At 44.2% G+C, this 24,392-nt stretch overlaps 1 protein-coding gene across 4 annotated transcripts in view; it reads left to right on the forward strand.

Annotated features, from left to right (window-relative positions):
- The first annotated feature begins 5,011 nt into the window (after positions 1-5,011).
- The window catches only part of LOC119650752 (collagen alpha-1(XI) chain-like), a 32,711-nt gene continuing 13,330 nt past the window's right edge, over positions 5,012-24,392 (forward strand). Inside the window, exons 1-2 of one of the 4 annotated variants that reach the window (XM_038053843.1) lie at positions 5,012-5,148; positions 20,298-20,566. In XM_038053843.1, coding sequence (XP_037909771.1) covers positions 20,395-20,566 — 172 coding nt within the window. In that variant the 5' untranslated portion in view covers positions 5,012-5,148; positions 20,298-20,394. Of the gene's footprint in view, positions 5,257-20,191; positions 20,567-24,392 lie in introns of all 4 variants that reach the window. The other 3 variants (XM_038053845.1, XM_038053842.1, XM_038053844.1) reach the window with 3 other exon arrangements.

The following is a 24,392-nucleotide window of genomic DNA, read 5'->3' on the forward strand; positions in this document are numbered from 1 at the left end:
AAATTCCGCAGCAAAGTTCCTTTGAAGCTCGGCTTGCGTGTTTCACGGTCCGTTCGGAATACCCGGAGTTCCCGAAGTACTTCGTCTAGGATGTCATTAAGGTCGTAGGGTTTCGCTGTCCAACATCCGGGCGCAATTCGACCACACAATACAATCGTAAGCTGGAATGGGAGGCTCCGTGAAGGGCACACCGAAAAAGTGAGTATTACGCGTGTTGTATGACGCATTACGAAGAACGACATCAGCAGATCCGGAGCAGTCCATTAGGCCGGCAGAGAGTTTGAAGAGGGTGCAAAGATCGGGGACATTTCTACGTTGTTGGAGGTAAGGGAGACGAAAGGTGCGGAGGTGGGCAGGATAGTCAACACGGGGAGGTTCATGTTGAAGAAGAGCGAACAGGTGAATTTGCGCTGTATCATCTTTAGGGCAGGACAAATACAATTACGGAAAAGGCACCAAATCATGGAACAATACTCAAGGATACTTCGAGGTGTAATCAATACAGGAACACAGTATGAAACGTGACATTTTGGAAGCATGGTTGGGGATATCGAAGTAGTGGCTACCAAAACGAAGTTTATCGTCAAAGGTTACGCCCACTTCGAGGATAGGGTTCAAATAGGACAGGGAGCAACCAACAAAGAGAGGAGGAGAAAGGGGTGGGGGAGGTTTTAAGCAAGTAACACATCAAGTGGCATTTGCTGACATTAAGAGCAAGCTTATTAACTGTGAACCAATTGACCAAAGTATCCATTGCTGCAGTGAAGCGCAATCCATTGGGGACGAAACAGACGAAAACAGCTTAAGGCCGTCGGAGTATAACAGGCAAGGACAAGTGAGGACAAATTGCAGGTCGTTAATAAAGAATAAAAGTAAAAGAGGTCCTAGGATGGATCCTTGTGGCACACCAGCGGAGGGGGAAAAAGGACTAGAAGTGCAACCATCAATAGAAACAATGGAGCCAAGCTATTTAATAAGTGATGGAGGAATGTTGGGAGAGCCGAGTTTGGACAATAGCATCTCGTGGTTAACAGAATCGAAGCCCTTATAAAAGTCTGACGTGACGTGAACTAACTGCTCAGAGTTGAGGTATTTGGCCAAAAAGTTGGTGAGAAGATTGGTAGCAATGGATCGATGTTTTTTTCAACTGTGCTGCTCCTTAGATATAAGGTGAACGAAGTGGGTGGCCATTGACCCCCGAGAATCTTGGAGCAGGATGAGAGGAACGAAATAGGGCGGTAATTCTCAGCAAGAGTATGGTCACCGCCCTCATGTATGGAAAAAAGGGCTTCTTTCCGCAGGCTGGGAAAATGACACTATTTGAGGGTCTTATTGAAAATAATGCAGAGAGGAAGGAAAATGAACTTAGAGTTTTTAATCAGGAAGAGGTTGAGAAGACTTTTGGGGCCGGGTCTAATATTGGCGCCAAGGTTGTCAGTGAGGTAATCCATGAAAGAGGGAGTAAGGAGGGGAATGGCAGGATATTCGGAAGAAGCTGTACTCAGAAGGAGGATAAAGAAAGAAGAAGGAGAGGAGTTATACACCGAAGAAAAGCAACTGCAAATTAAATCACAGGATAGCTGAGGAGAGGTAGCAGTGGAGCCCGAGAATTTGATGAAAGTGGAAGGGAACTGGGAGGCGTCGCGGGCGTTACTGAGGTGAGACCAGAAAGGCTTCACGATACTACGCGCCAATTTGATTTCAACACTGTCCAGATAATCCTTCCTAAACTTGATTATCAACGACTTAACTGAAGATCCCAGAGCGGTGAAATGGTCAAAGTCTGCATGGCTCTCGGTGGATAAAAACTTTTTCCTCGCAGCTTGCTTCGGAAGAAGCCTTTTATGGATTTTAGTGTGAACTATAATGGGTAGGAGTTCAGGGATTTGGGGGAGGAAGAAATGTAACTAGGAAGAAGGCCAGACAAATGAATGAATGAATGAAATAAAAGGAGAGGAGGGCGTGGTTGCAGGTTGATGGTGAGAGGAGCCTATTTGATTGACACCAGAGTTAAGTTCAAACCCTCAAAAGTGTCCTTACGGAAGTTAAGCTTAGAGGGCTTGCGCATAGTATGGGATTTGAGGCGTGGCAGTTGTAACACGAAGCAGGCTAATGGGCATCAGGAGCAACATAGGGAAGAGCAAGAGAAGATTAAGAAAGGCGCAGTTCTTGGGGAGGACTAGATCGAGATTGCGATTTAAATGATTTGTGGTACGGTTGAACTGAAGGGCACTACAGGTGCTTATGAAAATCAGTAAAAGGAGAGACGGGTGAGAGGGACAAATTGGAAGTTGTGGCGGGTCGGGAATGTTAGGTCAGGAGAGCAAAGGAAGGTTAAAGTCACCGCAGACAATGAAGGGAAGAGAGGGGAAAGTTAAAATAAGGACTTTTGAAAGACTGTCGAAGAATTCATCGAACAGATAGGAGGACAAGGGAAGTATACGCAACATATAATAAAAGGTGATACAATCATAGGGGGTAGAAGATGAAGAAAAGATGGATTGAGCTCGGCGGGGGTACTTAACCGCGATCAGGGCACCTCCGCCAGCAGACTTACCTGAAGCTATGCAATCTCTGCCGCAGCGAAAGACAGAGAACCCCACGAGGAGGATCCAAGCACGTTTCAGTGATACAGATTAGACGATGTTCGAAAGCCAGGGCAGAAAGATTGAAACACGACAGATTGGTACGTAGACCTCTCACATTTTGATAATAAAGACTTGAGCTACTTGACAAGTTATTTGCATGAGGCGATCATTCCATTTTGGACAATTTGCATTTGAACCCAGCGCACGAGTTCCTCTGGTACTAGGTGTTGTCGTAGAGCATACCAGATTAGTTCGTGTGATACACCGTCTTTACGTGCTTTCTCCCGATGCAGAAATGCAATGGAAAGAGAGCGATGTTTCTCACGGTGTTTCTCCATGAATAATGGCGTAGTGAATATTGTGTCAGTTGTTTCACAGTTTTTGAGAAACCGGGCTTGATTCACGGTTATTTGAACGATCTCACGAATACGGTTGTTAAGAATGCGTTCAAAAATCTTCATGGCATGGGGCAACAACCGAAGCGGACGGTCATATGAGCATTCTGCTGGATCACGTTTCTTTTTCCATATTGAAACTTCCCTGGCACTTTCTTGCCAGTCGGATGTTGTTCCTGAATAACCCGGTTGAGGAATTGATTGAGCCAGACTTCGGTGGCGCTGAGAGATGGAATGGCTCCAAAAGTCGGGAATGCTTGTGGAAGTGGAGGATGAACGAATTCAAACAAACAAAGTACCATAATGAACTACTTACCTGACTTGGTGATCCGGAGAGTTGCAGGGGCCGCTTTGTGGATCGTGTTTAACTTGGTTTCACGTTTTACCACATTCGTAACGGTTGGTAATCACTTAAGCCAGATCATTTCTTCTTTCTTTTCTCTTTGTAGTCGTGACGGTGGTAAAATGTGGGCGTCCTTGGATTCGATTTGTTTTTTACTGTTCCCACTATAAAGTGTTGGAAGATGAGACGATCTTGTGATGAACCACATATTCATTACTACAATATCATGGTGCTCTGAGGTGGCGGGGAGGAAGGCGGGGCGGCAACCCTGTCGGCTGAACCAAAACCAAGTGGTCGAGGAGAACCTCCACGCGGTGGCACCGGGAACCGCTGTGTCGCATTGGCTTGTCGGCCGTGATGCAGTGGGCGAATGCTCCAAGGCCTAATTAGGGCGATCAGACCCGAGTCTGCACGGGGACTCATCGGTAGAGATTTAGGTAGGTCTTGCATCCACCAGTATGAATGCTAAGTCATGTACTTGCATAGACTGGTACCGTTGTTGCTTGTCACAGCGGGGCTCTGATTGTGGTCCCAAAATCAATCCGTGTCTTAAGAAGACCGTAGGATTAAGTCTCCACGACAGGCACTTACGTTAAAACCCAAGGACTTAACTACAATATCATGGATATTGCAAAATCGACTATACGTTCGCCACACTCATTGCGCGCTTCTGCTTTGTCACCCACATGATAATTAAGGTCGCCATCTTTCTCGGCACCAGGCAGACCTGTCTGTGGTATGTACGCAGTGAAGAAGTGAATAGTGGGGTTCGATTGATATAATGGTGACCTTTATGCGCAAAGAGCCTTGCCTATTTTTGGACAGAACCGAGGCCCGCCCTGCTGCGTCGACTGAGGTGAATGCCCTAGCATTTTTCCGAGGGTCACTCAACCCGACCATTTTGTTTTTAACGAGATTGGAAGCTTTTGTTTGGTCGACCTGTTGCAGGACTAGTTGTCACGAGAGATCAGGAAGGATTTAGCATAGTAGAATATTTATTTATTATTTATCTCTTTCTCTGACCTCAGCACTTTATTTTTGTTTTACTTTAACCCTCGTCCTTTATTTGGGTTGGAACAAGCATGCTCTCTTTTTGGATTTGAATATAATCTCCTGAGAATAGGTGTTCGCTTTAAATATCTGAGTATTCGTATCCAGGGCAGTATATTTTGATATGGGGAGACTTATCATTCAATCTCATCTTATATTCTAAATTTAGAATACAGTTATATCTTGGATGACATAGAATGCATAGATTGCCATCCAGAATGCCCTTATTGCTCCAAATAGCACTGAAATGACTTTTCCAACTGATCCGCATGATCAACTAACACAGAGCTCCAGATAGGGAAAGTGTGGCAATGTCTTAACCAGATAGTACCCAATGTCCGACAATGTAAGATGCGTCCCACTGATTAGTCAACGGTCGATTTGTCTAAAGCAATCAATTCAATGATTGCGCGCATCTCATGATTCGGACGATTCGAAACTTCATTCATGCCAGTTAAAAAACGCACCAGAATATTTGACGGAGTTGACCGTCTGATACCGCTTGCCTACTTCAAGAAAATTCTTCAGCGGCGTCTTGTAAGAAGTTCAGATCACTTAGTTTAATTTAGAACAGATTTCAGATGGTTTCTAATTGGAGAGGAAGCAATATTATCAATAATTGATAACTTCTTGTGAACGAAGAGACTCCAGATTCTCCAAATTCGAGCTGGTTTGCCAAGACTCGAATCAGTTGAAAATTGTCGGTTGGCCGTTAGACAGTGCTCGGGAAGATCTCCCAAGGAGTGGTTGTCTGATCCTACTCAGTTCTGTTGTGAGTGAAGAACCAAACGAATAATAGATACTCGCATGTGCTGGTGAAACAATAGTGAAAGTGGTACTGGCAGAAGTGCAAATTTCGTTGCTATGAAATAATGCAGAAGTGCGTTGAATATCGAACACTAGTGCATCCGCTATTTTTTTGAAATTCACTCGAAAAGCAAACGTCGTCAATTTGAATAATTCTTCCGAGTGCCGAAAAGTGTTTTGAGCGATAAAGACTTGCAACTTCCTTGTTAAGGCCAAAAGTTATCAGACAATTATTAATGTAGCATAGTACCATCTTTTTTCAAAAAAAAGCAGTTGATTTTCGAATATAAAGATTTCTAAATTTTGGTTTTTTTTGTCGCCTGATAATCGAACTCTAACGTTCTCTGGGTATTTCGTAAATTGAATTTTGAAATTTTTTTCCGGTTTCAATGATTTCACACAGAATGAAAAAATGTTGTCGCAAAACTGAACTTTAGGATTAGCTTCAAGAGAGGTCTCTTATCAGCGGAGATGACCAAATACCCTAAAATATCTTTAGTGCAAGATACGGATTATTTTGAATGGAATAGTAGTAAGGTGAAAAGTCAATTAAGTAAATAGTTGTTGAGATAGGAGGTTTCAAAATAAAGTGAAAGTAGAAGTCGGATTAAAGCTCCAGAAAGATTGCAGCGGAACGTACGTAAAGAGTCATTATCGTGTACTGGGTGATCTAAATCACAGGAAATATCTCTTCCTACTATATTACAAGGTTACACTTCTATGCCCCTTGGACTACTGTGGAGATAGCACAAGCTATAAGGTGGCCAATCTTGTTCTATCAGCTGTCCCCTGACTTTCGTTAACTTGCTTGTTCTAACCAACATGGAGCATAGGAAAGGAGAATTTTAGAATAGGTTGTACTGACGAGGATTAGCTCCATATAAAGGCGAAGACAACTTTTTTTTATTTCCTAAATGTAGCTTTTTATAAAGTTTTTGCTAGACTTTAAATAAAAGAATCAGATTAAGGAGAGTGTGAACAGTTGGTTTCCGAAATGTAGTATTTACGATTTACGATGCTATCTGTATCTCCGAAACCTGGCTGGACGATGCCATATTAAATTCCGAGCTCCCCGAACGGTACTCCACTTTCCGCTGTGACAGGGACCGGGATGTATCTCGTAAGTCCACCGGCGGTGGGGTCCTAACCGCAATAAAAGATACACTCCCCGCCAAACTCGTCTTCTCCTCCTCTGGCTTTCCTTTTGATTGCATTGCTCTTCGTGTCTTCCCACCCAAATTCCTCCTGTTCATTGATTCTTGTGTATATGTCCCCTGTGCTTGCCCTTCTCACCTGTATGAAGAATTGTTTGACAGTTTGTCTGAACTCCTTACTGTCAAATTTCCTTCCCTCCCTTTCGTCCTTTGCGAAGATTTTAACCTCCCCATGCTCCATTGGCCTAATCATCCTAGCCTTCCAATTCCTTGCAACAACCTTTCCCATTCTTCTCTTCTACTTTCTTCCTTTATGAACACTTGCTCTGCTCTGAATTTCAATACCAGTAAAAACTCCCTGAGCCGCACTCTCGATCTCTTCCTCTCCAACCTCCCCGAGCACCACCTCTGTTTATTTCCTTACACATCCCCGTATGTCAAAACTGACGCTCATCACCCCGCGGTTGAATTTGAAGTGCAGCTCCCTCGCTCAAAACCAAGCGTAAATCTACCAAGTTCTACTTCCGCAAAGCCAATTTTGACCGTCTGAACTCAGCTTTAGCGTCTTTCAACTGGGTACATATATTAAGCAACTCATCGTGTGATCAAGCTCTAAACAACTTTAACAATATCCTGTCCGATTTCCTCTCCTATTATGTCCCTTCATCCCCTCCCTGCCTACGTTCGTACCCAATTTGGTTCACAACGGAAATTCCTATTAACATTCGCCTGAAACATACACTGCGGAAGAAGTTTCGGGCTTTTAAGAATGACGTCGGCCTTACCCACTTTAAGGCTATACGCTCTATTGTGAAGTCAATGATCAGAAAAGCGCATAAAAGGTACTTATTGAGTGTCGAAACCGTCCTTGCTGGCGGTAACTTGAAACCCTTTTGGTCTCACGCTCACAATTCTCGTAATCCCACTCAATCTCTCTCTTCTTCTATCAGTTTCGCTGACTCCACTGCCAACTCCCCACAAAAATCCTGCAACCTTCTCTGCACTTACTTCTCTTCAGTGTCTGCTCCCTCGGGCCCTCCACCCCCTACACCTCTCATAACTGCAGACTGCTCCGAATCTCTGGCCATTCCTTTCCTTACGCCTTCCTTGGTTGAGTTCCTCGTTGGTAGTCTTGACCCCAATGTCGAACCTGGCCCCGATGCGCTTTCTAACCTCTTCCTCCTTAACTGCAGAAAATACATTTCTCTCCCCCTGACTATAATCTACAACAAAAGTCTAGATGAATGCTACTTTCCTCATCTCTGGAAAGAGGCCCTTATCATCCCTATCCTCAAGAGCGGAGACCCATCTCTTGCTTTGAACTACCACCCCATTTCTCTTTTTTCCTCTTGCTCCAAAATCCTGGAAAGATACGTCAACGACTGGTTGACCGCGCACTTCGGTCACCTCATTGTCAAATAGCAGCATGGTTTCGTGAAACATAGATCTACGACTCCAAATATTCTGGTCTTTATCAACTTTGGTGCTAAATGCTGCTAAACCGGTATAAATAGCATGTACCTCCTGCCGTGAATTAAGATAGGGGGTACATGCTATTTATACCGATTTCTCCAAAGCCTTTGATACTGTTGAGCATAACATTCTCCTTTTTAAGCTTTCATTACTAGACTTCCCTCCCTCAGCCATCTCCTGGCTCTCTCATACCGTTCCTGCAAAGTTTCTTTTCATGGTTATTCATCGCGTTCCTTCTCCCCTTCCACTGGTATTATCCAAGGCTCAATACTTGGCCGGCTACTCTTCCTGTTTTTTATCAATGACCTCACCGCCATCCTCACCTGCCCGTATTTGCTTTACGCAGACGACCCTAAATTCTTTGCCTCTGTTTCGTCTCCGTTGGGCTGTGCTCTTTTACAGGCCAACCTTGATAATTTAGTCCATTGGTGTTCGGTCAACCAGTCAAAAACTGCCACTGGATGTGCTAATCGCTTAAACCCTCCCCAACATCCTTTTCCTATTCTCTCAGTGGACAACCTGTTTCACTACTGCCCGCCTTCAAAGACCTGGGTGTAATATTTGACGACAAACTTCGTTCAATAGAGCTTCCAAAATGTTTGGTTTTATCCTAAGTTCCTCCTCCGACTTTACCTCAATTCAACCCGCCTTAACAGTCTCCTTTTCCCTTGTCAGAAACATCCTTGAATATTGCTGTGTAGTCTGGTCCTCCTTTCGCATTCGTGACTGCCGCGCTCTTGAAGTTGTACAATGCAAATTCCCCCGGACCCTCTTTTAAAAAAAGAACCTTCCACGGAATGGTTATCCGTCACGATTCCGCACCCTCAATTTCCCCTCCCTACAGCAACGCCGTATCTTCCTTGATATGTGCACTCTTTTTAAACTCTGCAATTGTCTGATGGACTGCTCCGCCAATTCGAATATTACTTTCCTTATCGCCTCGTCTCATAACACACGTAGTCCGGACATTTTTGACGGACCCTTCGCGGTGTTCAAGATTTACTTCCACTCTCCGATCCCGAGGCTATGCCGGTCCTACAACGCTCTATAGTTTGGGTCGTTGGACTCTATTTCCTTCTCTAGTTTTAAGCGTAACATAAGCGACTCACTTGCTCCTTCCTCTGTGGACAATATATAATAAGGAATTTCTTTTCTGTGTATTATCCTCATTAAATTAATAAATAAATACATGTCCCATCAGATTCCACTGGAAAAGCCTACCTCAGCATAATGGGCCATAAGCCTGCTGATTCTCAACACAGGAATAGGGGGTCCAGGAATTGCTATATTCCGATCTTTTAGAAGCCACGTTCTTTATTGATTACTGAATGTGTTTTCCTGTGATTTAGGTTCACTAGAGAATCAAATTCGTCAGCAGCTCTCCTCTGAAATTCATCTACTGTGAGGAGGCTTTCTTTTCTGTTGGAAGTCCACACGCATATTATTACTCCCGGGTTAAGGAGGAGGTTTGTCAATTTTAGTCCTGTCAAAAGTTTCATAATAATTCGTTACGTAACGTAGGTAGGAATTCTTCATCATTATTGTCATTGAAGGATAAAACTCCTCAAGATGTCTTGACCCTTCCCTATCTAAGGTAGTGCGTTAATCACACCTAGGTGGTACGATTTTTCAAGAAGCTTGTCCTCCTCTTCCACTTCTCTACGACCCATGGTTCCAAGCTTATCCAGCTGTCGATCACTCTTGTGTAGTGGATTCCATTGTGAGACATAACCCGCAATGGAGCTGTTATTCTATGTTCAAATTTCTTCGATTGTTGTTGTCTGAGACCACAGTGTTTGAATGACATCATACAACTATGACTTGATGAAAGTTTAGAGCTTCTGTGGACCGAAGGTAGTCATTTTCCATGTTACTTTCATATAGCCATGGGAACATTGGTATAGAAAAGCCTTAATTTAATGTTGCCCGTTAATACAAACAGGATGAGTGCGATAACTTGTTAGATTGATAAAACTAGGTTCTCTTCGTGTTTACCTTCAGTCCGAACCTGAACCTCTTCCAAATGCAGACGCATTTGGCCAATGTCCATAACTGGGCGAGAACAAGCAAATATCGTCAGCGTAAGGGATAATATTGTCCATTGAACTCCCTAGACGTTCTCCAGGAATCCGTCTAAAGACGTTTCCGTCTTTAGAATTGTAGCAATAACAGAATGCAAATTTCTACGATTTTGATTTGTCCTTTGTGTCTTCAAAGATTGATAAAGCACGTGACATTTTGCTATAATGCTGCAATGTGGTTACTACTATTAGTTACTACTATTAGTTTCTCCGGAATATCTGCCTGCGTAGAACATTCCAGATACACTATCTGTTGACGCTGGGCTGAGCCTGAGAATCGATGCAAAGCATGTAAAGTGGAGATCATCGGGCACTACTTCGTAGGGTGTTGATGTGGTCAGTGCAGGAGGATGTAAAGCGGAAACGATGAATAGCTCTTTGGAGACACTGTCAATTCCATAGGTTTTACTCCGTTTGAGTGCTTTGATGTCAAATATGATTTCGTGTTCATTCGGAGGAGTAATCCGTATCCGCATGACACGGTGGTTAGCTATTTCATTCACAGTTCGAAAAAGATAGTGAAGTGCTCCTTTCATCCGTTCAGCCGCCCATCAAAGTGAATGAGGAGTCGGGGGTTAACTTCCCTCATAGGAGTATCGATCAGTTTGCGACCATATGTCAGCTCTGAAGTTATTGTTATTTGCAACAACTTCAACTTCCATGACCAATGTAATATTCAATTCTATTTTGTCAAGGCGCACGCCAGGCTAAACTTTCCGGGATCCGCGCAGTATTGGAGTTATAGCATTCAATGTAGCCTTCAATTCCATGATTCTGCAATCAGCTAGATCTTATGACACCCTCCTATCTTCCAGTATCTTGTTCGAAATCAGTCCCAAATAATGGGAGCACGTCTTGTGATTGCCGTATATATTAACGCTGTGTTAAGGCTCCTCCATCAGTCTCTCCGTAGTACAATAGAACAGTGCAGCAAGTGGGAGATGCCTTCGTTAGTAAGAAACTCGAAGCATTCCAGTTTTGCGCCATGGGCTCCAATGCAATATTCATAGTTAGTAATGGTAAAAGGTCTTAAAAGTGATCCTGATGCTTTTATCTGGCCTCTCACATTGATTAGGATCAGTCTATTGAGTTTTATGTTCTGACATTCATCCTGGCTGAAAAGTGGCATCCGCTTGGCACGTGATGAATTTAATTTGAAGTGATACCATTTTGAGAGCCCAGTGTTTTTCAAGTGGATCTCTTTCCGCGCAAATCAACACTTCCAATGACTATTTCCTATGATACTGCTAGTTGGATAATCCGCAGTCTATTGTGATTGGTAGAAGTATGCAAACTATACACGTTGACGATCATATAATCTGAATACTTTCTCCCTTTGATTCTTGTTATCAGACCTGAGGCAGGATTTGAGAGGTCGTTCCACTGCTTCTCACAAGGTGCCCGTTTTCGACTCTGTAGGGCATGAAAGGTCACAGTTTTTCTCCAATTGGGAAATCTTTGGATACTATTTTCACAATTCTTTCTGCTAAAGATATGGGAATGTATTCTTCAGTATATTATGTAGAAGGATTTAAAGAAAAACCGTAGCTAAAGCAACCAACAAATGCACGAATTGGAAATGCCGGAGATAAAGAATCTACTTTGAACGTTAGCAATTTGACAAATTCCACGAGAAATTACTGTGGTAAATAAATTTCGAATGCTGCGGATCCTGCTGCGCCACAAATCTACTCTGAGCACATGATTTACTAGTTGGCATCCGTCATATATGGTGTAGTTGCTCTTCTCTAAGAAATATGTCCTTGTCCAGCGCATTTCTTGTAACGCCATATAGCAGCTTCATATTAGGACAGATTCTGGTTAGCTTTCGCTCCGTAAAGGAAGCGCAAGTTCCCTGTTGTGTTTTATTTTAGCCTTCTAATATCACATGGTTCAGTCAGGAGCCAATTGTGCAATTATTGCTATTCTTCTGCATAATCTTAAAATTGGCGCTTTCCTATAGCTCTTCTAAACGAGCCCAAGCAAATGAAAATCGCAGAGCGATAGATTCTTGCTATAGGGAGGATGACATGTAGCGCAAATTATTTCGTTAAGTTTTGAGGCTTTTGCAGCTGAAAAATGGGGCGTGGCGTTGTTGCCTTCGTCTTGTGGACTAATATGCAGCCTTTTTTATTTCCAGCAGCTTGCTATAGTAAGGAGTATTTTTTATGCGACTCTTATGCAAAAATCAATAAGCAAAATGCTTGGCGAACTTCTCCCTGGAGACTATTGCATTTGCCTTGCCAACTGAGGGTTGAGTCTCTAGCTTTCATTGGGGTTGCCTGAAATTTTTTCCTCCATCTCATAACAGTTTTTTCCAGTCGAGAGTATAATGGTGGATCCATGTTTCACCGCAGATGGCGATCTGACTCTAAAACATAACGCCTCTTTCAGCAAATGTTGCTGCAAGTCTCCGGCAAACCTTCAAAGTACGTATTTCACGGAACTCTAGATCATCCCGCAAACTCCGATTCACTTCCCCGCTAGTAATCTTGAACTGCCCAGCTGTTTTCAACTTTGATGTTGATTTGAAGACGCGATTAATTTTTACTCGTGTTCGTCCTTCCTCGAACTCGTTATGCTGAGTAAACATAGGAACAAACATAGGAGAGGGCGTATATTGCTCCATTATACTGAGTAACTATCATCATCGACAGTGCAACAACCGGTATCTGGTCTAGCCTTGCCGAAGTCCATCAATTCGATATCCCTACAAGCCCTACAAGCGTTCCATTCTTCTTTTTCTACCATAGATATTGCCCTTATAGACTTTTCGGGCTGGGTCATCCATATCCATACGGATTAAGTGACCCGCCCACCGTAACCTATTGAACCGGATTCTACCCACAACCTGACGGTCATGGTATCGCTCATATATTTCGTCGTTATGTGGGCTACGGAATCGTCCATCCTCATATAGGGGGCCAAACATTCTTCGGAGGATTCTTTTCTCGAACGCGGTTACTCATGGAGAAACACCGTGAGAAGCATCGCCCTCTTTACATTGCCTTTCTGGATCTAGAGAAAGCGTTTGACCGCGTACCACACGAACTCATCTGGTATGCTTTACGACAACACTTCGTGCCAGAAGAACTCGTGCGCTGGGTTCAATTGCTCTACCATAATCCGAAAAGTAAAGTTCGAAGTATGGCGGGTGTATCAAAACCGCTTCGTGTCTCCGTTGGTGTTCATCAAGGAAGTGCCCTCTCACCACTCCTCTTTGTCCTTGTTATGGACACCGTCACACGGGATATCCAACGTCCAGCGCCCTACACACTGCTTTATGCAGATGATGTTTTCCTAGCATCTGATAGCAAAAATGATCTCGAGCAACTTGTTCAAAAATGGAATGATCGCCTCATGCAACAGATTGAATTTAAACAAAACTGAATTTTTGACGACCGATACCCATGAAACAGGCACAATCACTGTCAGCGGCAGTGATCTGCCCAGAACTGAGTGATTACGCTATCAGCCAATGGAGAACTGCGTTATGAAATCGCTTCACGCATTAACGCAACCTGGATGAAGTGGCTTTCCACAACTGGTGTCCTTTGTGATCGACGTATCAACGAACGTCTCAAATCTAAAATTTACCGCAATGTCGTCCGTCCAGTCGCTCTCTATGGTTCTGAGTGTTGGCCGACCATAAAAGACAATGAACGGCGTCTTGCGGTAATGGAGACGAAGATGCTACGTTGGACTAGTGGCGTCACACGTTTGGATCACATCCGAAAGGAGGATATCCGCGATCGTTATGGGGTTGCGCCGATCGTGGAAAAGTTGCGAGAGAGGCGTCTTGGATGGTATGGTCACGCAATTCGTGCAAACGAGAATTCACTTGCTAAGATTGGTCTGAACATCGTCGTCGATGCTAAACGACCAAAGGGCAGACCTAAGCAACGGTGGCTTCATACGCTGGATGGGGATTTGAAAGCCTCGAGATTGCACCCAGATCAGGCATTCGATAGAGCCAAATGGCGAAGCCGATCACGACGAGCCGGCCCCGCTTGTGAACGGGACAAAGGCTGAAGAAAAAGAAGAAGATCTCCGAGGAATATATAAGGATTGAGCTTTGACCCAATGCTGAGGCGTTTCGAGCGAAACAGTTTTTGTAACCTGAAATAGGCTTTGTTGGCTGCCAACAACCGTGCGTGGATTTCATCGTCATAACTATTATCGGTTGTGATTTTCGACCTTAGATAGGAGAAATTGTCAACGGTCTCAAAGTTGTAGTCTCCTATCTTTATTCTTCCCGTTTGACCAGTACAATTCGATGTTGTTCGTTCTTTAGTTTTTATCGCTGACCTTGCCACCATGTTCTTCGTCTTGCCTTCATTAATGTGCAGCAGAATTTCGCGCCGCCTCCTCGATTTGGATGAACGTAGACTGTACATGTCAGGTTATTCTTCCCATAATGTCAATATCGTCAGCATAGGCCAGTAGTTGGGTGGACTTGAAGAGGAGGGTGCCTCTCGCATTTACATCTGCGTCGAGAATCACTTTCTGCAGAGCCAGGTTAAAGAGGATCGGGCATCTCTCCTCTTAGACCGTTTTTGGTGTTGAATGGTTTCGAGAGTGATCCTACTGCTAGCCTCGCGCATTGGTCAGGGTCAGTCTTATTAATTTCGTCTGGATACCGAATTCTCTCATGCCTGTGTACAGTTTTACCCTGGTTATGCTATCATAGGCGGCTTTAAAGTCGATGAATAGATGGTGCAACTGGTGTCCATATTCCAACAGTTTTTCCATCGCTTGTCGTAGAGAGAAAATCTGATCTGTTGCTATTTTGCCTGGAGTGAAGGCTCTTTGGAATGCGCCAATGATGTTCTGGGCGTATGGGGTTATCCGGCCTAGCAAGATAGTGGAGAATATCTTATAGATGGTACTCATCAATGTGATACCTCTATAATTGTTGCACTGTGTGTTATCCTCCTTTTATGAATGAGACAGATAGTGCCTCTTTGCCAGTCGTCAGGCATTGATCCGCTGTCCCACACGTTGAACATAAGTTGATGAACCGCTGAGCTTGACTGTAATTTCATCGGCTCCTGGTGACTTATGGTTTTTAAGCCGGTGGATTGCGCGGACTGTTTCTTGTATGCTTGGTGGTGGCAGCATTTACCCGTCTTCAGTTGGCAACTCGCCGATCTTTTGGTTGTTGAGCAGTTCATTAAAATACTCAACCAATCGCTCTAATATGCCCATTCTGTCGAAAAACAAATTTTCCTCTCTGTATTGTCAGGATAAGCATCGAGGTGTAGGAGTTTTCATTCTGCGCCTGGTGGGGTTGCCCTCTGTACTTTTCTAGTTCACAGACTTGTTGTTCTCCCAAACTTCCTTTTTCCTCGGTGAAGTCGCTTCTCCGCTCGATGGAGTTCGTGATAGGTCTGTGCGCGTCCCCGCGTTCTTTGAAAATGTAACATTACTCGCTATGCAGCATTCTTCCTTTTCCTTGCTAGCTTACATTCATTGCCGAACCAGCCGTTCTAACTTTTTTTGCGCCTGGCCCAAGTATGTTTTTGGCCGTATCAATGATAGTGCTCTTCAGGTGCTTGTGAAGATCATTTGTTGATGCTTCATCTCCAGGACCTGCGGTTATTGCGGCATCCATTTCTCCCCTATAGGTGTTACCTAGGGCTGTGCACTGTTAGCACTATGCTAACGAGATAGTGATCCGAGCTTATATTGGCCCCTCTATATGTTCTGACTTTCATCAAGGCTGAGAGGTGGCGGGGTTCGATGAACGCGTGGTCAATTTGGTTGAAAGTGGTCCGGTCTGGAGAGACCTACGTATGTAGGCAACCATTTCATGCGATACTGCTAACTGAATAATCCGCAATCCGTTATAATTGGTATCCCTATGTAAACTATGAGAGCCAAAGTATCGTTTGAATATGGGCTCCATCTCTACTTGACTGTTAAAATCTCGAATTTTGATTTGGATCTGGTCTGGATGGTCACTATAATATATGGTGTAGTAGCTCTTCTCCAGGAAAGCGGTCTTTGTCCAGCGCATCTCTTGCAACGCCGTTGCATCAGCCCTATGTTGGGACAGGGTATCGGCTAGCTATTCAGCAGCATTCGGTCTGTACAGGAAGCGCACGTTCCATGAGAAAATGCGCAAATCGTTATTCTATTTTCGTTGCCGGGTTCGTCGTTTTAAATTCTATCCTGTCCGAAGCTCCTTCCGTGGCTTCGTAACATCGGTTTTTTGCGTAGGGTTGTCAGCCCTACCCAACCCCCAGCCTGCAAGACTAGTTGGTACAATTTGTTCCGTTTTTAGGGGGAGACTCGCCTCTATCGTTCTCCGTCTGCAGTTTTTCATTAAGAAAGAACTCCCAGCTATCACCACGTGGAAGTGGAGATAGAGTTTGGTAGTAGAGCTGTTGGTGTTGGTTCAGTGGGCGTTTTCTTGGTTTTATGCTCCATCGTGGGTACCAATCCACGTTTCGCCCTGAGACCTGTATTACCGTTTGACCTGCGGAAGAACGGATCTCTTGTGCAACCGAGAATTGTAGAAAATCAGAAAATCAACTAGATGAATCGTACTGGTAAAAGTAATAACAATGAACACTGGTTAAACTTCAGGAGACTTGTCTAGAATATACTGTGAGGAACTGGAGGGCGAAAGAAAGACTTCAATGCTGTGCAGAGTCTTTAGAAGGAACGAGTAGGCCAAATTGGATTCTCTTGGAAAACCGGATGGAACTTTTACCAACTCCAGAGTTAGATCAGTACAGACTCTCTTAGAAGTACACTATCTGGGAGAACAGCTGGCAGAGGTGAAACTGGGAGAGCTGCCAGTTCCAGACAATCTTTCAACATAAAAGTGTTCCTATGAGGGGGCAGCTTATATACTAATTCGTTTCGATCTATGTGAAAACAACGGACGTGGGGGTACAGTGTTAATCCTTAAACATGTGCCATCAGGATTTAATATATATTTCTTTTATTATCAAGATAAGCTAAACTTGCTTGTAGAATGGAGAAGAAAGATCGTTGATCGTCCATTTTCCTCCTTACAGGAATATTTATCTTGAAGTTATCCATTTTGATGCACACATATACACGTCTAGTGCCTTGCGTAGTGCTCAATTTTGCTTATTATTCTGTTAAGGTAAAGTCGTACCGCGTCCTTAAGTAATTATTGTGCTTATTAGATAATAGATTCATTTGCATCTTCACCTGTGCTGTAAATTTAAGTCACTGGTGCATTTCTAGAAATCTCGATCAGAAATGTTTTGGGAGTTCCTTTTTAAAGTTTTGTCCAATCTTTCTCTGCCTGTTTGCCTGTCTGTCGCCGCAGTCTCCACGATTTTGCTAACTTTGTTTGCTTTTCCTTTTGCCAGTGAGAGGGCTTTTCGCGTCCTGTGAGCATCCGGAAGACTCATTCGCGCCCTCTCTACTCCTCTTTTCAAACTTATCGTCCTTTGGATTTTGATGGGTTGTTACTTGTGTTGCCTGGGTGACGCTTGATTTCTTCGAGACATTTTTTCATCCTTGGCACCATTGTATAGTACATGAATGGTACGGTCCATGTTTTTGATGGCCTGGTGGACATTGTGTTTGTCTTTTATAAATTCAGACAACTCTACTATTTTACCTCCGAGTAGGGTAAACGATGATTCGTCCGGATTCTGACACAGCTCCGCTGCTTGGTTTTCCCACTGAGGGCTTACGTATTTATTAGCCTTCCGGGAGCTTCCTTGATTTCTTTCCGTCATCAACGTTGATTTTGGAGGAGATTGCAGGATCGTCGAGCTTCTCGTAAATGGATCAAACACTAAGTCCTGAGGCATGTTCTGACCAAGTGTAGTCACTCCACTATGGGCTAATGGATGACCAGTTTGTGAGGTATTTTTCCGTGTATTTTGAACAGGCGTTCTCGCGAGTGATATACTCCTTTTAAATGCCCCTTCCTCCAGGCTACTTGTAGTATTCGATGCAGCGGTGACGAAGTACTCCACCACCGAGGCACTGCAGTCGAGGGATGTCGGCAGCCGAGAGCCTGCTTTTCCATTCCCAAAAGCCGCCGGTACTCGGTATCCGAAGCCCTGCACTGCAATTTTATTCTGCTTCTGTTCCTCCATGTTTGGTTCCATTTCTGGCCAATTTTTATCCACGGTTGGGCATTTACTTCCCACCGACCCGGCCTGCGCATAAGCATGCCCATACACGCACACTTCCAGATGCGTATATGTGCATATTCCTACGCATTCGCCGAGCATTTCCTTATCCGTACGAAGGGACGTGCCTGATGGGAGATATGGCAACTGCGCACAGGGCTGTCTATCAGCCACACGCACTTTTCTCAGAAACGGTTCTTCCGATTGGCACGAAATTTGGTGAGAAGTTGGGAACTGTGAACGCCTAGACATTCAGTGCGTGATATCCTTCTACGTTGAGATTTATGGGGGAGAGGGGGGAGGGGGTCACCATACATGCAAAAGGAGAGTGTAATTTTTTTGCGCGGAAAATAGTCATGCTGGGTATCAAATGAAAGGACTCGATTAGTACTTTTCGAAACCGTTCTTAGTTTTGAGATTTGTTAGAAAGGCGGGGAGTGGGAGATGTGAAAAGTGATGATTTCTTTAACGGACCCATTCTCAGAAACTGCCCAACCGAAAAATCTGAAAAAAATCATGAAGCTACCTCTATATGGTGTCCAGACCTCAAAATACTCTCCATAGTGATATCTGCTCAAATTGTTGCTAATTGCTAATAATATTTAACTCCGAGCGTGAAGCGTATGACGTTGACTATTATCAATACTGTGCTTTCCGTCAAATGATTTATTATGATCTACAATGATTTCTAAAAAAAGAGTGACAAGGAATTTTTAACTATGCGACACGGAACTGTCATGCACTCATCGCTCCTCACACTTCTACTTCTTCTTCAGGCTTTGCTCTGTTCACAAGGTGGATCGGCTCGCCGTGATCGGTTTCGCCATTTTATTTTATCAAATGCTTGACCTGGATGTAATCGCGAGGCTTTTAAATGCCCATCCACCGTATCAAACCACCGTTGTTTCGGCCGGCCTTTTGGTCGTTTACCATCGACTTCGATGTTCAGACCAATATTTGCAAGTGAATTCCCGTTGGCGCGAATTACGTGACCATACCATCGAAGACGTCTCTCTCGGAGTTTTTCCACGATTGGTATAACTCCATATCGATCGCGGATATCCTCATTTCGGATGTGATCAAAACGTGTTACGCTACTAGTACAATACAATATCTTCGTCTCTATTACTGGAGGACGTCGTTCATTGTTTTTTATAGTCGGCCAACACTTAGAACCATAGAGAGCGACAGGGCGGGCGACATTCCGGTATTTTTTATTCCAGTATTATTTATGAGACGTTCACTGATACGTCGATCACAAGGAACACCAGTTGTGAAATGCCACACACATGAAGGTTGCGTTAATGCGTCAAGCAATTTCATTACGCAGTTCTCTATTGGCTGAAAGCATGGGACCAAGGTATTTAAATCGCTCAGTTCTGGGCAGGTCGCTGCCTCTAACAGATCTGAGCGATTTAACTATATCGGGTCAACGCTATCAACCAATGGAGAACTGCGTTATGCTCCTTACATAAGGAAACACAACAACTCTTATACCTGAAGCGTCAAGCTTCCAGTTTTCCGACTTATTTTTATTTGTTCTTCTGGGAACTGATTTTGGTTGAAATCGTACCATGGGATCTGTAACATGGCTCAGTTATCTTGGGCGTCGCTATAGGTATATTCTGAAAAAGGAGAAATTCAATTTCTATAATATAAAGTATAGTATAAGCTGATATATTTTAGGTTTAATATAAAGAGCTGATTAGCAGGACCAGGCCCTTCTTCTAGTCTAGTCTGTTTCAGGACGAAACTTAAAGTAAATGATAGGTAGAGTGGGTTTTGATGCTGTCTATTGGTTGAGGCGCCAGAGAAGTCTCTAGAACCTTGGTAAAATGCTAGTAAAAAAGTATCCACTAAAACAGCGAAACACAAGTCAGCATCATAGATACTCAACAAGCTTATATTAATTTAAACTCAGCTCCCAATTGTGCAGCATGCGACAAATTTAATAAAAAAATCGTCCCATCCCATTGATGTGCATCTGATTGAGTTTAGGTTCTTCTGCCAAATGTTTTCAAAATAGGTCAATTATTTTTCAATTCCTACATTGATTTATGACATTCAATTCAAAATTAACCATCCAATTGTGAAGCGGCCATAAATCATAGAATCACGAATAGGTTCAACAAACTTGGCGCCAATTGAAAGGAATCCGTATCTTTTTCCAGTGGATCCCGGACTATATCGCTCGAAACACTTTTCAATAAGCATAATATCAAAGGTTTCCATTAGCTGCTACGCAACACCGAATAACTAACAATTTCTCCCTAAAAGGTGTGTCCCCGACATTAGTGACTAGTCCTGTTGAATATATTCATCCTTGAATAAGAAACAAATCTAAATTAATTCAAATATCAATGTGGTTACCGAGATGAATATAAAGATGATACCATTGCTCCTATATCAAGGGAGCATGAAGACTCGAATAAGAAGCAGATGGCGACCAACGAGGCGATCCAGTGACCCACTCATCTTGCTTTACGTCTTGGCGATTGTCTTCAATTATTCCGCGTTGCTGGTCTCAGCTGCAACACCCAATCAAAGTAAGTAGTTCCATCAAATAGTTCCAATATGGTTTCCATGGTTTTGAGTATGAAACTTCCAATTCATCTAGTGTAAGACGCGGAGTTATGATTGTTTCGCTTTGTAAACTATGTCACTCTGGACGAGCTGCTGAAGCAATTATTGGGTCTGTAAGTCGATTCCGCTCGATGTGTCGTGGAATGGAATGAGGATGATGCAAATTGCATTGCAATTGACCCTTTCAGTGAAATCAAGTGCCTGCGAGATGCATTCTGTGGTCCAGCAATTAAGTTGCGCGTAACAAATAGATTCCTTCGTCTTGTGCTGGTTGATTTGTAGGCGTTTCAGTAGTTTTTCATTGAAGGAAGGAGAGAGCCCCGGGGAGAAATCTGATCTTTGCTCAGTGTCAGCCTCTATCGATTTGCCATCTATGACTGTGTGATTTATCATATTGAAGCAATCAACTTCTGGGGGTTGCAAATTGGTTAGAGGGCAAGGCTATGATTAGTTTTAAAATATGGAGCCTTATGAAGATTCATGGACTAAAAAGGCACTCTCGATCTGTAATTTGTTGCAATGAAGAACCTGCATCGGCCGTGATCCCGCTGGATACACTTTAAGGAAACTGCCGGTCAGAAAACGAACTATAAACAAGCCGGGAAACCAGGAGCTGGACGCTTCAGGTATGAAAATGAGCTGAATGCACATTTTTGCATTGGTACCTAGCATATATTAGATATCCCCAGCTTCCCAAAGTGATAGTTTAACCGACAGGGACCAGTGAGGATTCTCACGGAGGTTCTTTCTGGTGAGGTTTAAGCAATCCTTTGTGCGCTTGGGTTCGTATCCCCCAGAAAGCACCCTGGACTGCTCCGTTCCTGGTGTGCCCAAGATAGTTCCCTCAACCAATTCTCTACATTTTTTAATGTCATAGCCATGAAATCGATTCTGATTCCACGGAAGGGTTCTGACCCGTGTAAAGGGGTCCCTGCTCCCTTCTTGGCTAGTTCGTTCACTGCCTCATTGCCTTCCAACCCCAATCATTGCCTGGAACCCAGAGTATCCATACTTTGTTGGATGAGCCGAGCGTATTCAGTCTCTCAAGGCATTCCCATACATGTTTAGAGTTCACCTGGTTCGACCTGAGTGCTTTGATCGCTGCTTGGCTGTCGGTGAGAATAGCAATGTTCTGCCCCCTGTAGTTCCTTTGGAGATTAAATGAGGCACATCTGTCTATGGCATATATTTCTGGCTGGAATGTGCTAGTGTACCTACCTATTGGCTCCAAGTACATTCTCCTTGAACCAATGACACCGGCACCCGCTCCCTCTGCTGTGAGGGATCTGCCAGTGGCTGGTTTAAGTCGAATGTCGCAGCCACACTCTCCTAGTTTGCGCTGTTACTCCAACGTGTTCCAAATTTCTTATCAAAGTGAAACCTCGTTGTAATGTCATCCCTTGTATCAGTGATTCGGGAAAGAATATAAATCTTCCTTTGGTTTAGGCAGCTCCCCGCCTCACTGATTCTCCTGGCCATCCTGAATATTGCCCCCTTGCCTGCATCTGTATGTGCAGATAGAGAGGGGTTAATCCCAGAAGGACCTCCAGGGATGCTGTTGGGCATGTCCTCATTGCCCCATTGATACATATGCAAGCCAGTCTTTGTAGTTTGTGTAATAGTGTCTTCGGTGTGTAACCCCTATTTTTCCTAATGAACTATAAGTCATCAGAGCTCTCATGCCTTTCCGACAAGTGTTTCCGACATGTGTCTTTCAGAGTAATTTTTGGTCAAGCGTAATTCCTGAATATTTCACCTTTGTTTCTCGTTTCACCTCTATGTCATGTAACCTTATGGCTCTCTGGCGATCAAGCTTACGTCTCCTAGTGAATGGTACTATGGTGGTTTTTGGCTAGATTGCTCGGCAGTTCCACCTTCCTGCACCAGGCTCTAGTAACCCTTAATACAGTCTGGATTCTATCACATAGGGTATCCTCATATTTGCCCCTACAGATTAGAACAATGTCGACTGCGTAACCCTGGACTTGTATTTCATTATCTGTTCACACGTCCTAGAGTTCGCCAACTACTATACTCCACATAAGCGGCGATAGTACCCCGCCCTGTCTAGTGTCGGTCACAAAAGTTGGAATGTTCCCTAAGTTATATATTTCTAAATTATTGCTAAGAATAAATTGAAGCAAGTACTCACCTCTTCAATTGATGTGGCTGCTTCATCTTGACTTCGTGATGAGCGTTGGCATCGCAGCCGAGGAGAAGTGGTAACGCCCTCTTCTCACAAAACTTCACCAGTTCGACGATTTTTTCAAGTGAAACCCGGATGTCGTCCCCAGGAAAGTATCCCGATGCCACGACTACCTCTCGAGTGGTCCTCCCGGTTTCCAATGAAACTTGGATAGCCACAAGTTCCCCGGTCAGGAACTCTGAAAGACATATATATTTTAAATTATTTTTAAGAATTATACAAGCTGTTGATTTTTCACAAGAGGAATCTCAAATTACCTGCATGCTTCCTCCTTGCAGCCCGCGAATCTGTCGCCGGTACAGCCAGGGCTCTTGAGCCAGCACTATTCCAATGTTCTCCTTAAAATTTGCCCTTGCAATTACCGCAGATGTAGCTTTCGCATGGTGGAGGTTTATCTTGGCTATCTTTGTGCTGGTCATTGGCTCCGTTTTCGTTTGGAGCTCTTCTCCACTGTTGGAGGGAGTGTCGCCCTCCTTCCCCGAAATGGCCCTTTCCTCAGCTTTAGAAGTCCTAGCACTCGGTTGTCCAGCTTCTGCTCTTCACTGGGCAGCAAGTCTACTTCCCTAGTCCTTTCCGCCTCTATGGCTTCGCGATTTCTTCGAGGACCTCAGTATGCTCTCCACCCGGTGTCTCCTCCGAAGTGTCTTTCCTTGGCTTTTCCTTGTGCCGGGGTATGTTGCCAAATCGATAGTTGATATGGCAACTCCGACGTTTGATTGCCTCCAGGGATTGGTCGTGTACCCCGATCGTGAGGAATTTTCCCTTTCCTTTCACCTTGCTTCTGAAGAGCCTCCATAATCGCGTATGAAGATCCTTCATTCTGAGCGCTTAGGGGGCCCATGAGATCTTCCGTCTTTATTGTCGCGGCTTTTGGGAGAAAAACTGTCACCATGTGTGCTCCTGGTATATCATCCCCAGCACATGTTGGCAGTTCTGCTCCTCCCCAGCCTGGCAATTTACGAACTAGGGTTCTAAGCCACTCTGCAGTGTCTGCCTTCGCGCAGTCCATCAGTATAAGGCCACAACTTTCGCAGTCCAGCCCTTCCACATCTGCCTGAGTTCAAGATCTTCGATGGTTTCCTGCTCCCCACGAGTGAGTATTTGCTCGGGAAACATTTTCAGCAGTATGGCCAGTCGAATGCCTTTGACCGAATTAGCATAGCTAATGGCGGGCTTCCTATTTCCTGCCTTCACCATGACCTGCCCGGGTCCCCCCTCCCTTGGGTTCAGGTTTGGATTTTTTGGGAGCATTCCCTTCATGCGGGCTAATCTCTGCTATCACCTTGCTCTCAGTATTTCAGAGATGTGCCTCCGCCTGACTGACCAGTTTGTGTGCGGTACGGGGTCCCGCTTTATTGGTTTTAGTTTTTTTATTTTTACTGCTGGTACTCATTTGATTTCCATGAGTATGGGGGTTAGGAGGTCCGCCGTGCCATAGCCCCCTGTAGCACGGTAAGGTCTAACTTGCTCACTGAGGCGACCAGGTATCAGTGAGGCTCTGTTCGAATTCAGTCAATTACCTCCGACTGCAAACTATCCAATGGACACGATTCGCTTGACACCCTGGATTGGGGAGAGACAGC

The sequence above is a fragment of the Hermetia illucens genome, chromosome 3, assembly GCF_905115235.1.
Source record: "Hermetia illucens chromosome 3, iHerIll2.2.curated.20191125, whole genome shotgun sequence".
Classification (NCBI taxonomy): domain Eukaryota; kingdom Metazoa; phylum Arthropoda; class Insecta; order Diptera; family Stratiomyidae; genus Hermetia; species Hermetia illucens.